The 16,150-nt window shown below is 36.5% G+C and overlaps 1 protein-coding gene and 1 non-coding gene across 2 annotated transcripts in view; both read right to left on the reverse strand.

Moving 5' to 3' along the window:
* RP1 (RP1 axonemal microtubule associated) overlaps nt 1-16,150 on the reverse strand; it is a 209,716-nt gene that overhangs the window by 43,619 nt on the left and 149,947 nt on the right. Inside the window, exons 38-44 of the mRNA XM_075744095.1 lie at nt 14,622-14,773; nt 10,493-10,571; nt 8,735-8,866; nt 8,060-8,241; nt 6,947-7,033; nt 3,114-3,246; nt 1,681-1,820 (exon numbers count right to left, since the gene is read on the reverse strand). Coding sequence (XP_075600210.1) covers nt 1,681-1,820; nt 3,114-3,246; nt 6,947-7,033; nt 8,060-8,241; nt 8,735-8,866; nt 10,493-10,571; nt 14,622-14,773 — 905 coding nt within the window. The remainder of the gene's footprint in view (nt 1-1,680; nt 1,821-3,113; nt 3,247-6,946; nt 7,034-8,059; nt 8,242-8,734; nt 8,867-10,492; nt 10,572-14,621; nt 14,774-16,150) is intronic.
* Nucleotides 8,408-8,511, reverse strand: LOC142600846 (U6 spliceosomal RNA). Its single transcript, XR_012834370.1, has one exon. It is a non-coding gene; the product is annotated as a U6 spliceosomal RNA (small nuclear RNA).

A 16,150-nucleotide genomic window follows, 5' to 3' on the forward strand; every position in this document is an offset into this window, starting at 1 on the left:
AAGAAAAACATGCCTAAATACTTTGGGTGGGAAGACTTTGGCCAAATTATTAAATATCTCCCGATGCATAATAATTTCACTAGGTACAAGTACACTAAACACTGTTATGAATCTAGAACTGAGTTATTGCTGTGAAAAGCAGAGATTAAGCATATTTTTAAAAGATGTATTTAATTTTCTTCAGTAGTAAATAAAAAGGAAAGTAAACTTCATTGAAATATATATGCTTACCTCTTTTCATTTTTGCCTAAACTATTGTTTATCTTCATTTTACAGTGGAAAATGAAGTACACAAGGAAGGTAAAATGATACATTCAGACCATCAGGTAAACCAGTGGCCGAGCCTAGAAACGAATGTAGGTGTCCTGCCTGTGAGTGCTCTATACACTACATCACACAATCCATTTAGAGCAACAGTTGTCTGAAGATGGTACCTAGACCTGAGCCAACAGAACTCTGACAGAAAGGAAAAAGAGAAGCAGAGGAGGTGATGGCAAATTTTTAAAGAGGTTGCAAATGTATTACTGAAGAGTTAGGAAAAGATACAGGAAAGTGTAAGCAGGATGATTAAAGAGATATTATTCTACACAAGGAACAATGAATAATCCAGCAACAAAACAAGTGTGCAGAGGATAGATGTCTATAAAATCAAGAACAGCAAAGAGCGGGTGACAGAGAAAAAAAACGTTCGCCGTATCTTCTAGTAAAAGAAGAAAGGAATTCAGATGAAACTAGTATGTGGAATTTGTCCATAGGCTGCAGATTCATACTACCACAGGAGATCATGGATACTCATCACATATTTAAAAAGAGTTTACACAAATTCATAGAAGAAAAATTATCAGTGACTATGGGCCACAAGGATGATATGGCTGGTTTCTATGTTTCTATGCTCGAGAAAATATTTTGATGTTATGAAGCAAATGAAGTAAGAATTATCTAAGGGCAAGGCTAGCAAAGCAGTGGAACAGGTTGCCTGGGAAAGTTATGGCACCTCAGCCAAGAGAGGTCTTAAGAAATGGTATGAAGTGAGTACAGAGGATCTTGCTTTATTATACAGTGATCAACTGAAAAGTCTCTTTAAAGCCTATCTAGTCGTATCCCCGCTGAGTCCAGGGTATGTGTGAGCACGTTGTGTATGTATAATCATTGATATGGTAATTAGCAAAGGCTGACCAGAAAATCTCTCCTAGGATTTATCTTGAGCAGTCACAGTATGTTTACAAGCAGCTTTACCTGTTTGCAATTCTATATATAAATGGATTAATTAACATATAGTAGCTAAAACATTTAAAACCTCTCTTTCAACTATATCTGGACAGATTTTTTTAAAAAGCAGATTTTAAAGGAGCAGTCACAGGAAATAGCCCTGATATTTCTATATCAGCTTCACAAATAATGGAAAACTAAGCCACGGAATTTTATAAATTGTTGGATTCAATTCCAGTTTCTAAGAACAGTTATTGATGGCTTGTGGGTTTAAAATGGAACTATTCTTAAACCATAATCCTAATTCAGGTAAAATGTCTATATTTAGTAAGCTACACGTCATTTCTGCAGGTTATCATGGCATAACACAAATGCTTGCATTTGATAATTGAAAAGAAATATGGTATTGGAAGAAAGTAATAAAATAAAACACATTAAGCAAACATGTAAGGGAAATAACTCAGTACTAACCTGTCCTCTTTCAAAATTTGAGTGTCTTAGTCTCCTTTTGCAGGAATCTCCCTGCTCTCCAAATACTGTGATAAATACATCTGCATCAGTCCCTGATGCAGGCAATGTTCCTGTACGAACACTGATCGAGTAAAGAACTTCTGTCACGAAAAATCAGTGATACAAGACATTACCAAGACTATTTAGTAATGTAGTTACCAAACATTATAAACCAATTTATTTTAGGTAAAAGATTCATTTCAAGACCAAGGAATGAAGTTATAGTCATTGATGTTAATGTTCTCTCCTGAGTTTCATACAGATTGCTAACTACCTCACAAGAGCACAGTAAGGTGTTAGAGATGAAATGTCCCTTTATGAATCAATGTAACAATCCACGCTTACATTACAGATGTTGTAGTTCTGGAGTCTTGTCCAGTGGTCACTGAAATCAACTGAAAGAATCACACTGATTTTATCAGGCTTTGTAAAAAGATTTGAATTCTTGCAGGAATTAAAGGTCTTAAATTGAGTTAGAATTTATTATCAACTCTAACATTTCACCAGAGAAAAAACACAGATATAACAGATGAAAATCACTTTTTGTTATGGATCAGCTGAATTCTGTTTTAGTCTGGCATTTTGATAATTATGGCCAATCTCAATTAATATATTCAGGAGAAATGGCTCAGCTATTTATGCAGATATGCATTGTACTATTATTTATACAGAAATGCATTGTTATTATTCTTCACCACAAAAGATGGCTTGCCATGACTTTTAGCTTATGATATTCCTCAAGGCAGCATCACAGATTTTTTTTATGGGTTCTGTAAGATCTGTGAAGAATTAAATGCTATAACAGACTGTTAAGATATATTTCCATTTGCAGTCTAGCCTTCAGTTAGATATTGAATGCAAAACATTTTAAATATTTTAACTAAGACTTCTGTTTATAGGCTATAATGAATGACAATTCTTTACTAAATATTTTATAAAATACAATCAGAACAAAGGAAGATGTTATCATGTTTTAAATATAATGATGAAATGAAACAGAGCTTCTGGGGCAGATATTTATTTTTTTTAAAAAATCTGTGATTTAGTCCCTCACCAAGTGTAAATCATTCAATTTTTGAAAATTTCAACAGAAATATACTAACTGGGCTTTGTGCATTTTTCAGACTTTCAAGTTGGTACTTAAGCCTAGTGAAAACAATACATGCTAGTTTTTTTAAAACAGAAAAAATCTTGAACACTACACATTATTAAAGACCACACATGATTTGCACAGGTATATTGAATGAATCTTTTAAAATCATTTTGAGTGGCTTTTTTTAATATATACATAAAATGCTTGGCAATCTTGCCCATTGTGTTCATCCCATTAGGCAGCTCACAATTTTGTGTGTGTGCATTTGCTCATGCATTTATATTTTAGTTCAGCAGCATACCCCTGAGTGGTGGCTTGTCTGGCCTGACCACTGCTAGCTCTGTCACAGTCTCAGATCCATCTTCTCCAAACAGACATCGTGCTTCAGTGTGAAAGCCCAACTCTTGTTTAGTGTCCAGGTCTTTTAGCCGAAGCTGCAGGCAGAAGCAGAAGAAACTAATTTACCTGAATTATTTTGTTTCCTATTTCCATCCCAAGAGAAACTGACATTCCTTCCTATTGTTAACACCTGCCCACACTTTATAAAAGCTACCTGATTCTGCATAACATGAGCTACAGTAGTTGCTGCAAGCCACTGATTCTGCAGCCTGATGTTTATAGATGTATTCTTCATTGCATATTGACACAGGCATAGGACCCATTTGTAGGGAACCAATGAAGGATACGGATTAAATTGATCTGTATATACTTGCAATTTCAGAATGTGAAATGAATGAATACAGTTACATCAATCTTAATAGCATATGCCCATTTTGCAAAAGCATTTGTTTCGCTGATTTTTATTTGTTTACATGTGATTTGCTATATCCCAGCTAGGATTTTCAAAGTTGGCAAAAAATTATGTGTCCAGTGGCCTTTGGGGCTCCATATGGAAATAAGTTATTTGAAGAATTAATTCGAATAGAAAGTGCAAGCTTAGATCCAGCTTCATTCCACCTGACTTTAAATACTCAGCGGAGACTGAACAAACTAGGTTCCAAATTTGTGAACTTAGAACCTCCAAACCAACTGATGAAGCACACACAGCCTTGGGAGCCCATCTCTCCTAGCTACTGAGACAGTCAATGTGGAGATAAGATTCACAGGAGGGCAACTCAGATCATGAACTTTATCCTAGGTCAGGTTAGAAAACACAGAATGACAAACTATCAAGCATATGCAGAAACATTTCTGGTTACTTATATGCAGTACTGGACTTGACACATAGCTAATGACTACAAGTTTGCAGAAATGGTTTCTTCAGGCTTTAGAATCTCTTTGTATAGAAATATTAGATCCAAGACATTAAAAACAAAATGAAACAAAGACTTAGTTTCATCAAGGAATAAAGTTATTGAAATACTTAGGCAGAGATTCCCAAAATTACTATGGTGACTTATTACCACTACTGACACCAGCAGCAGCAACAGAAGTTTGTGGCTCGTTGTACAGGATACACATACCACTGTTTGGAAATCCTGAGTATAGATTTCCTTACATAGACTTCAATACAAGCTTTGCAAAGCATAAATATTTATATAATTGAATTATATAATTGAAATTATTAAGAATTTGACAGTTCCACTCTTAAAAATTTTGTCACACTGTCTTGCCCTTGAGTTCCTAGAAATGTAATTACTGAACATTTTCCATTCCTGCTTATGCTTTGTGCCCAGTGCTTCACAAGATCAGGCACAAATCTTCCAGGTGAAAGTAAACAATTGCCCATGACCATTTCCAGAATTAAACCATTAATTACTTGAATAAACAGTGGTTTTCTTTAGGTAATATAAATTCCACTAAAATTTCAGCCAGTTGTTAACCCATTTTTTGCACTTGAAATAACTGAATTTTCTCACATTAAATGTCTAACTTCTCATACAAAAATATCCTCCCTAACTTCTGTCAATATAAACATCTCTAAATATCCATAAGTATCACAAATGCCTATCCATATTAAAATTGGACTAATGGTTACCTGCCTATGCAGGCAGATGACCTGCAGAAACTGGACTCAAAAAATGTGATGTGTAAATTTATGCAGACTTTGGTCTTAAAAGAAAATGTACCTGACAAATTCTTGTTAGATGTAAGATTACATCCAAGTGTGAACTTTATCTCCAAATTATATAGTGTTTCTATATTCTATACAAAAGTAAAAATGATTTTGTACTTTATTTTGGAAAGGGCCAGAAACTATTTTTGAGGAAAGAAAATCTACTTATTCTATACTACATAAATCTTCAAAAGTTACAGAAAATACATAAATTTTAGCTAAGATTATATCATTTTCTACAGAAGTGTGCAGAAAACCATAGATCAATGGGAAAAACTGTTACTCTGAAGCTGCTATAAACACCACAATAGAGAAAACAGAGAGTAGCAAAAAGAGCGTAGGGACTTTATCTCCTTTTCGGCCTTTGTAGGTTCATCTGTGATCGGAAACTTCTGAAACTTTGCCTATTACTTCTTTCATTTAAGGAAAAAGCAAGGAAGAGAATTCTTTTCGATTGGGGCTGGGTTTGACCACTGATTCATAGTGAGCTTACACATACTGACTGCCTCCTGTAGTCTTTCTATTTCTACACGGCATCTCTATTTTTTACAGCACTGTCAGAGTCCTATTAAAGCGAAATCAACTTGTTACATTTTAGATTATGCTTCCATGTATAAATAACTTATAAACAGACTAATAAATGAGTAATAGATGTTATAAACATATTACTGGCACAAGTAATATATGTTACTGTGGCTTTTGTTGTGGGTTGTAAGTGCACAAGTAGAAGAGACTACACAGGTCTACAGCAACCTGTTGACTTCCTGTTGGTTGTAACAATTTACAGCTACTAATAAACCAATTATTAAATAACTTTTGAAGTACTTAAAAGTATGAACAAAAATCACTTCGCCATTTGCAGAGGGTTGTCTTTTTGAAAAGAAAGCAGAAAGCAAACTATTACATGTATGAATTTTCTGCTGTGTTTTGAGCCACCAGTTCTGGAGGCTGCAATCTTATATTACATAATCACACTGTGAATATAGTGAGATATTTTTTGAATGCCTTATCAAATGGCCTGGAGATACATATTTAAAATGATAAATTAGTTTTACTCACATATTCTTTCCATTCTTGTAGCCTATTCTGAGACTACAAAATTGGCCAACAAAGCACACATTTGGGGAGAAAATATGAACAAGGTAAACTGCTCCTCTGTCCTCAGAGGATCTCATAAACTCAGACTTAATGTTCCTTTGAGTACCAATTCAATAAACCAATTCAAATTTTAGCCTGGAATGCAGCTATCTCTACCATTTCCCATCAGAACAATTTCTGGACTGTTTATTCATTTAGGGAATCACCCTTTCATCTTTTAAATCTACAGTAGGGGTAAGGTACTGTGTGGCCCAGTTCAGAAAAACATTCTTTTAGTATCTTCAGTATAATTCAATGCTATGTCCACAATGCTGTTTGGGCCCATGCCTACAGGCAGAGCTCATTACCACAATTTTTCTTTGCATTAACCTTCAGGTTTAAGTATTTTGCCAAAGCCCAATTATTATCAAGCCAAACACCTTTCTATTCAATCTTCCTACCCACCCTGGGGAAACGTACTCATTTAAAATCTGGTTGAATTGTAAGATTGACAGCATTAAATCTTTTCTCCATTCCTTTCTATGAGACATCTTAAGTGCGTATTAAGCTACAATCAGATGTTTAAGGCCCACTGATGACCGTGTTGTAATGAATAAATACTAAAGTATCAGCCTAATTGGTTTCCACAAATAGGTTGCTCTGTGTCAGGACACTGTTGGTATTTCCATGCAGGGATTAACATTTCCTAACATCAGAAGAAAACACTGCCTTCCATGTCATCACGAGCTATGCAGAATGGATCTGCGCATCAGTGAATAGGTATAGCTATATGCACTTCAGCAGGCTCAAACAAGGTAGATCTGGCCACAAAGAGATCTGGAAGCTGTAGGCAATCATCTGTAGATACCAGGTAACAGCCAAGAGATGCATGGCCTTGCTAGTGTGGTGCAAAGCAAGGTTAACAATCCACCTCTCCACAGAAGATATTTACTGGTATTACAAAGAATATTACAAGTTTATATGCAGTGTATATGGAATACCTTGTGAAGTTTAATTCCTCTTCCCAAGCATGGACCAGATAACACAAAGGAAACTTTTGTTATATCTCCAATATCACCAACAGTCAACTATTAGAAAAATAAAGAAAAACAAGTAACTATATGTTGTATGTAACAATTTGGATTACATACTTTAAGGCCAGGTTAAAAGATAAATAAAATAGTAAAAATACTAGTCAATGACATTAATGTTAGGGTGAGGAAGTCCCATTAAGAATGCAAGTTAATTTAGACTCACATTTGTATCACAATTTATGTTTATTTTTAACTGGAAGAATTGGCTGCAGAGGCTAAGCCAACGTATGACAAGCAAGGAAATGCATGACTAATTCTATATTTCCAAGACAAATTCATATTATTATTCTTTTCTCTTCACTTTCCTATTTACCTCCTCTCCATCACATCTTCATTCTCAAACTTGAACTGCCATTTTGAACTCAAGATGATTTTTAGCCCTGGCTTTTGGTTCTGTTCTCAGTGCTCAGAACAAAGGATGGCTGTTTTCCATAAGTCATATTGTATACTGCAGCTTGTAGCTTTTCATCTTACAGCAGTTAAGCAAGTGATGTTTATATTGCCTTTTTGCAAAAGATGGTAATGACTTTTTTTTCCCATGTTTAAGAATAAAAACCTTTTGAAAGGTGTGATCTGGGTTCACACACATGTCCAGAAGCTGCCATTAACTTCATGTGCAAACTATCAGAATTGATATTTGCCCAGGCCCAAGCTCATTGTAAAGAGACACAGGTTCTAAGTAGTGAAAACAGATTAATTGATGTTTGAGAAGCAGAACTTAAAGGAAGTATGGAATAGCTTCATTATTTATTGCTTTACTGTGAGGCCTACTAGTCTTAATTCAAAGTTAATGAGACTTTTCATGTCAAAGTTGGCATTTGCTCAAGAGAGCTTTCATAAGTTATATGCATGCGCCCACATGTGAGAAGTGCTATTTAAGGCATGGAGGTATAAATATTAACTCTGACAAACAAAAACACATTCCACACAACTTCACATATGTTGGCTACAACTCTTACTTTACTACAACTATTTGGTAAGATTTATGTGGGGGAGGGGAAAGAAAAAAAAGAAACAAACCAAAAATGGATTATCATTCAGATTCTGAACTTTCTGTGCAGGGGATTTCCCTTTTCTTCCAAATACAACGATTTGAATATCAGGAACATCTTCTGGTACTTGTGTACAGTGTACCCATGTTTGCCATTGTCCTCTGCTTTTATTATCAAAATTTTTTGTGAGAAGAGATGTCACAGATGTTTCTGCAATGAAAACAAACATATATTCAGAGCCTGTGTCTAAGTTATAAGGCAGTATAAGGAAACAGATACAAGATTACTTTGCCTGGTAGTGCTGGATTTAGCAGAGGCAAGTCAGGCAACAAAGCCACAAAACCTCCATTACTCATTTTAGCCCTGTGGAGGTGTAGAAAACCAGGCCAGCTGCTTCACGAATCCATGTCACACTCATGCAGGGGCCATGCCTATCTTCTCTGTGTTGTTCCAAGGACAGGATACATGCTGCCAGAGGATACTCTTTCAATACTACAATTTCCATCTTCTCCATCCCAGGCATAATTTCTTCTTTCTTGTGTACAGTAGGCGTGATTCACCTTGGTTCAGGCCCCTGCCCCTCACCACTGGGGTACCAATGCTCAGTTCTGCCTACGCTGCGAAGTAGCCTTGTACTGGCTCTGTTCTGCACTGCCATGCAGCAGTGATTCATGCAAGTGAAGGACATTTCTGCTGGTATTACCTTTAAGTGGAATTGCCACTTCCACAAAATCTTTCTTGGAGCGTTTATTGATCCAGTCATTGTGAACAAAAATATGTGCAGAGAAAGGGTAGAGGACTTCTTTTATAACAATTTTTTCCAAGAACCACTCATCTGATGATTGAAAATAAACAGAACATTATTAATTTATACCTTTTAAGCAACGAAATGTTCTGTGTATGCAGTCATAATTGTCTATCTTTAGAAAATCAATAAAATGTTTTCTGTTGCTGGACTTTTTAAAGAAATAAGACTTCTGAAAACATATTGCCTGTGTGTGTATGTCTTTCTGTCTGTTCCCCTACACTCCAAAATTTTTGACAAAGTATAGAAGTCTTAAAGTTTTTACACATCTTGTGAAATTAAACATAAGGATAGATTCGATTTAATGATCTATTAATGCCCCAAAGGATGGAAAGGCTTCTGAGATCTCTAGGCACAAGAAGTGCCCCATAGGAAATGTTATTATCAATGTCCTAAAGGAAAAAGGATTGGGATTTCTACCACATTAGTCACCAGAAAATCCACTCAACACACAACTTTCTTTCTGGTGAGGTTCTGTGCTACCTAATAAGGCACAAACTTCAGCTGAAGGTTTTCTCTTGATTGAGATCATTGTGTTGATTCTCCGGAAACAAAGCATTTGAAGATTCAGACTTCTGAGTCTTGGTAAACTTGGTTATACTGCAAGTCTTGGTGAAGTTAATGAAACTTTGAAGCTAATGAAGTTTTGATCATTCATTTTAATGTTACCATATAGGAAATATATGGGAAATAAATAATCTCCAAATCAGTTTTTATTTTTATGAGTCTGAGTTTAACCTACAGAGTCATCTTATAGTCTTGGTTTTTTGATAAAGATAAAAGAACAAGAGACATATCATATTCTGGAACAATCCTATCTCCATTATCAACATTATCTGCAGAAGTAGGATATCTGTAGAATCTCTGTTCTGTTGCCTCTAAAAAAACAATGGGCCAAAATTGTAGCCAAAGTATTGAAGAAAATATAAATTCATGATGCTTCTTGCCGTTATTTATTTTTAAGAAGTAAGCAATTTTCTTTAACTCCAACAGCTGCTGTGGAGTCGGAAGGAGGACAGGAAAAAAATGGTGCAGGAAGTGCAACCTTTTTATCTGTCATTCAATCTCACATACCCAGAATCCCTTTAAAAAAAAATACATTTTCTATGGATTAGAAGAAAAAAATCTATGAGGCCAGAATGGCCTTTCTTCCATGTTCCCCTTCCCAATCTGACGAACTGATTTTCTGTTCTTATCTTTACCTAGAAGCATTTAGTCCTCAAAAAAAATCTCTTTTAAAATGAAAATGTCCATCTTCTAAAAATGGAGAGGAAGAAAAAAATGTCAAAAATGGCAAAAGCGTGATGTCATATTGCTTCCCGAAAAACAAAAGCTTTGTTGACTGTACTCACACATATACATAGTAAATTTTATGGAGACAGCTTTTGCATATAATTTTACCATTTTACATTGTCATGACATTTACTAGGAATCCTTTGCACATTTTAGTAAATCCAAGCTGGATACTTGGCCAGTGTAGTCCAGCAGAAATAATGAACTGCAGAAAATGGAGAACAATTTCAAATTTTCTAGAACTTTTAAAAAAACACTTGTGATTTTTACGCTTAAACTTAAGACATTTCTGAAGTTCTAGCTTCTCCTAAATCTGATAATCTACATTATTACTACCATACATTAACTCAAAAAATTGCTGACCTTTTTTTAGACTCTTAAATCCAACAACAACTTGGTTCAACTTGCCAAGGTATACTGCTTTGATTTTGAAAACATCCACCTGCAATATGAAAATAATAAAAATAATTTAGTTGAACTTAATGTGTATCTGCTTTTGAATGTTTATCAGTTTAGTCTTGTGTGTCTGGTCATTGTTTTGTATCTCAATGGAAGCAAATTTATCTTGTTTATGCCATTCCAGTTTCTTTGAGTTCGTAATTAAACATTACATGCTATAACTGATATTTTTTGATCCAGTTAATATTATGAATTATGAATTTCAAAATGCTGCTGTATTTAATAGGAAGTAATTTTGGAAACATCAGATACACAGACTAGCAATAAAGTGCTCATTTCTAGTACCTTCATGGGCTGAAATAACCAAATCAGATCAATTACTACTTGTGTTGAAAGTTACTTTGATCCAGAACCTAACTCCCAAGGAAACTGATGAACAATAGATGTCTAATAATTCTGAAATTCTGGAGCAATTGCATTTTCACTAAAATTCACACTTAAAAATTGTGGAAAAGTGGAAATTAGGCAGGTAAATTGGGAATGAAGTGAATAGTATTGGGTTGAAACCTTGGGAAGGTTTCAACCGCTGTGCTATTTGGATAAGCATTTTTCATTGACATCATCTCAATAATACATCAAATTTTCCATGTACAACATGCTTGCATGATGAATAGATCTCATGGAATCTTTCCTTTTTCTCCTACTGTAAATCTTTGTAGTATATACACCTTCTTGCATATGCATGTTTGTCGTCATCTTTGCACAGTCATCCTCCTTCATAATCAATGGAAAAGCTCACATAAGTATGCACACTGACACTGGGGACACACATTGCTTAAAGTGCGCACTTGGTTTTTTTGAACTGGGCCTGAAGAAATGAGATTTGGAAATAAACTACTCATGAATGGATTCTTTTGGGAAACCAGCTGTGGAATAAAACCTCCATGAGTAAGACTGTTCTATTTCTTGTGACTTCAGGAGCTATCCTGTTGTAAACAGATGCAATTGTCTTGGAAAGGCTGAGTTGAAAATGCAATTTGAAGACAAAAGTTGGGGACCAATTTAGAGGCTTGAAAACAAACAATAAAAACATATTTTTCCCATAGTTGCTGCCAAGTACAATGACATACAAAATTTCATGCTAAATGTGAGAACCATATTGATCACAAGAGTCATCCAGAAAAAAAGAGCAAAGACTAAGAACAGAGAATTAGGCATTTGAGGGCAAGTTGTAGTAAAGAAAACTGTGAGAGAATTAATACCCAAACAGTTGTTACTCAACATCTTTTCTATAAGAAGAAGATTAGGGTGATATAGCCCAGGATATAGAAAAGCCCTTTAAAGTTTCAGATGAAGGATTTAGCCTCCTGAACAGGCCCATTCAAAAACTGACGCAGACTCTGGATTATCCAGAAAAAATCCTTGTGAATTTGCAGATGAGTTATATTTCCACTGGAGTGAGTATTCACAGAAGTCAGTTGTATTGCTGACATATTTTTCTCTACAAGTTTTATTCTTAAAGAAAATTTAACATACATTCTTACAAATAAATAAATAAATAAATAAACCTCAGGACAATTCAGTTTTTTTCAAAGAAACAGGAATACTTTATCCATTGTAGCAAGCAGTCTTGCAGTTTAGATTTCTATGAGGTATTATCTTTAAGATATATTCTATGTAACTATTATCTATATCACCAAAAAAGATTAATCTATAAAATTTCCTACATTACTCCTTAAAGCCAGATGAGCCCTACTGTTCTGTCATTATTATTTTCAGATTTATTTTGTGAAGTCTGAGCAAACAGTTTGATTAGTTCTTGACAAATATGACATTGGGCATGCATATTCTCTTCCGCAATGGAAAAAGAAAATATAAGAACACAGAGGACATAATGACTAACAAAGATTTAGTTTGGTTTTCATACAAAAACAACTGAGTCTTCTAGAATCTTTAGCAGTAAAAAGAAAATCAGATAAAATAAACAGAGACGTGTTTAAAGAATAAATGAAGCATATTGCAAGCAGATTTCTCTAGATTTCTGCATCAGAGAACAAACTAATCTGGGTTGGCTGACAACAATTAAATACTCCCTCACACCTCAAAAGAAGATTCCTATGTACTTTGCAGTGATTTTATGATTCTCTCAAAACAAAAATATAAAGTCTTCCAAATCTAAACTCAGAGCAAACAGTAGGGTCTAGTAAAGTATCAGCTAGACATTTCCTTTTGATCTGAAATAGATATTTCCTTTTGATCTAAAATTTGTTTTAGTTACTTTGTTCTTATGCCAATAAGTACTCCAGGAATTACTCTTCTAAGAAAAGCCCTTTAAGCCTCAAAAAGCAAAAATATGTTTACCGTGTTTAAAAGCAATAAATGGGTGGAAGAACTGGAAACATGCAATAATAAAACTCTGCTTGGAACACTGACATTAGTGTTCAGGAATGTTAACAAGAAAAGGTCATGGTCTAAAGTAGGTACAAAGGCAAGATATCCTGCAGAAATATTATCACTTCTATCAGTCAGGCATATTTTAACAAAGCATTGATACCTCCCTGGTCTTAAAAGTGTGGAATATTAAAATAGAGCTTTTAGAGTATATGTAGTCCAACTCAAAATTACTTCATCAACGTAACTGTTTCACTGTTGCACAATGCTGATGATGCTTAAAAGCAACATGTTACCCATGGTGACAATCACCTTTTAGTTACGAGAGGAAATTATGTCTATATGGAATACACACAACGTGGCTTCACTAAGGGCAAATTGTGCCTGACATATTTGGTGGCCTTCTATCATGGGGTTACAGCCTTGGTGGACAAGGGAAGGGCAACTGATGTCATCTACCTGGACTTGTGCAAGGTATTTGACACTGTCCCGCACAACATCCTTGTCTCTAAATTGGAGAGACATGGATTCAATGGATGGACCACGTGGTGGATGAGGAATTGGCTGGATGGTCGCACTGAAAGAATTGTGGTCAACGGCTCAATGTCTAAGTGGAGAACAGTGACGAGTGGTGTTCCTCAGGGGTCGGTACTGGGACCGGCACTGTTCAACATCTTTGTCGGTGACATGGACAGTGGGATTGAACGCACCCTCAGCAAGTTTGCCGACAACACCAAGCTGTGTGGTGTGGTCGACACGCTGGAGGGAAGGGATGCCATCCAGAGGGACCTTGACAGGCTGGAGAGGTGGGCCCGTGCGAACCGCATGAAGCTCAACAAGGCCAAGTGCAAGGTCCTGCACGTGGGTCAGTGCAATCCCAAGCACGACTATAGGCTGGGCGGGGAATGGATTGAAAGCAGCCCTGAGGAGAAGGACTTGGGGGTATTGATGGATGAGAAGCTCAACATGAGCTGGCAGTGTGCGCTTGCAGCCCAGAAAGCCAACCGTGTCCTGGGCTGCATCAAAAGAGGCGTGACCAGCAGGTCGAGGGAGGTGATCCTGCCCCTCTACTCCACTCTCCTGAGACCCCACCTGGAGTACTGCGTCCAGCTCTGGGGGCCCCAGTACACGAGAGACATGGAGCTGTTGGAGCGAGTCCAGAGGAGGGCCACAAAGATGATCAGAGGGATGGAGCACCTCTCCTATGAGGACAGGCTGAGAGAGTTGGGGTTGTTCAGCCTGGAGAAAAGGTGGCTCCAGGGAGACCTAATTGTGGCTTACCAGTACCTGAAGGGGGCCTACAGGAAAGCTGGTGAGGGACTGTTTATCAGGGAGTGTAGTGACAGGACAAGGGGTAATGGGTTCAAGCTGAAGGAGGGTCGATTTAGGTTAGATGTTAGAAAGAAAATCTTTACTGTTAGAGTGGTGAGGCACTGGAACAGGGTGCCCAGAAAGGTTGTGGGTGCCCCCTCCCTGGCAGTGTTTAAGGCCAGGTTGGATGGGGCTTTGGGCAATGTGGTCTAGTGGAGGGTGTACCTGCCCATGGCAGGGGGGTTGGAACTAGATGATCTTTAAGGTCCCTTCCAACCCAAATCATTTTATGATTTTATGAATATAAAACTTTATTATTTTGGATACTCTGTCCATGAAAGGTTTTATGTAAAAGACACAGATTTGGTTACATTTTTCCTCATTGTTTTACCTGCCCTCTAGCAAAAGTGATCAGGCTGTTTCTTGAATTAAGCCATCTTTTCCCCGAGTCACTCTTTTCTCCTTGTATACGAAGATAGGCCTCACCAGTGGCATCTGCTTTCTTCAAGTCTCCCGTGTGCAAATGGATTGCGTATTCCACAACTTCAGGAAAAATACACATACAAAAACAAAAAGTCAGCAGGAGAAAATGCTTCTTGTCTTCTTGCACAAATTTAATTTGAATCCCATACTGTGCCACAGAACAGGGAGCACAGGTCTCTTCAGTCCTGGTGACATACATAACCAAAACACATTCCTGCTGCATAACTCCGTGTTTGGCAACCCACAGAACACAGTTTTGTTCTGCTTTGACATGACTCCCAGAAAATCAGCACTTCTGCCCCAGCTGCTTGGATCTCCTATGTACTGCCCCCTTCCTTTAAGGTAGGGAATCCCTTTGTAAGAAACACTTCATGTTTACATGCTCTTTGGAAAGTTTATTCATATTTCTTTGTTCCTTCCTTCCCTCTGTATCATTTTCTCCTTGAAATGAAATGAGAGCTTACACTTATGAAGTGGCTTAGAAGAAAACTGGGACCTGATTGTCTTAAGCTTTAAACTCATGTAATTATCTCTTCATATTTAAAAAAAAAAAAACAAACCAAACTCTTCATATTTTGTATCAGAACCTCCCATATACTGTATAATAACCCACAAATAGAGATCAGCTAACTGAAATTTGAGTTTAAAGGAAAGCATTCCTGATTTTCCCAGCTGTGGTCATTGTACGGCAATTAGAAGAGACATCTGTGGCCACTATGTGGAACTTCTGCTTCCTTGCCTCTTTATGACAATATACAGGGGAGTGATGTAGATGAGAGCAGATTGTATTAATTCTGAAGAAACTTCATGGAAAACTCCTATGTTATTTTTTTTAATTATCTGTTTTAGCCCCTGAGTTTATCATGGAAACAGGGAACAAGGAAAACTTGAACAGAAGCAGGTCACAATCTTAATGTCGATACTTATTTGCATCATTTTAACAAGGAGCCCAGGAAAAATAAAAAGGGTTTTTGGGGGGGTTATTTTTGCCCCCTAGTGTTGTAAACCTGCTCTTACTGAGCTTACAATAACAAATCTGTGCTCAATTGTATAATGCAGGTGCTGTCACTTCAGGAATTTAACTTTGGTGGATATATTAGGAATATGATCCTTACATAGTCATCAGGGAAAGGCAGGTGCTGTAGAAAACACCTCTGATGGGTTCCCACATATTCTAGGGATAGATGCTAAAAGTTATGAGTCTAAACTTAGATGGTCTGAATGTTCCTCTACTTCCAACCACAAACATTATTTCAACCTAAGAAAAAAGCCATTATCTTGCAGCAACACAGGTTTGTAAAACACACCTTTCTAATATTTTTCACAAGGAGGAAACCATTTTTATCCACTGTAAAATGCAAAGTCACATTTAGGATGTGAGAAATAAGCAATGCACATGTACCAAGAATGTATTTAAGAATGCATATATAATCTCAA

Source organism: Balearica regulorum, chromosome 2 (genome assembly GCF_011004875.1).
Source record: "Balearica regulorum gibbericeps isolate bBalReg1 chromosome 2, bBalReg1.pri, whole genome shotgun sequence".
Lineage (NCBI taxonomy): Eukaryota > Metazoa > Chordata > Aves > Gruiformes > Gruidae > Balearica > Balearica regulorum.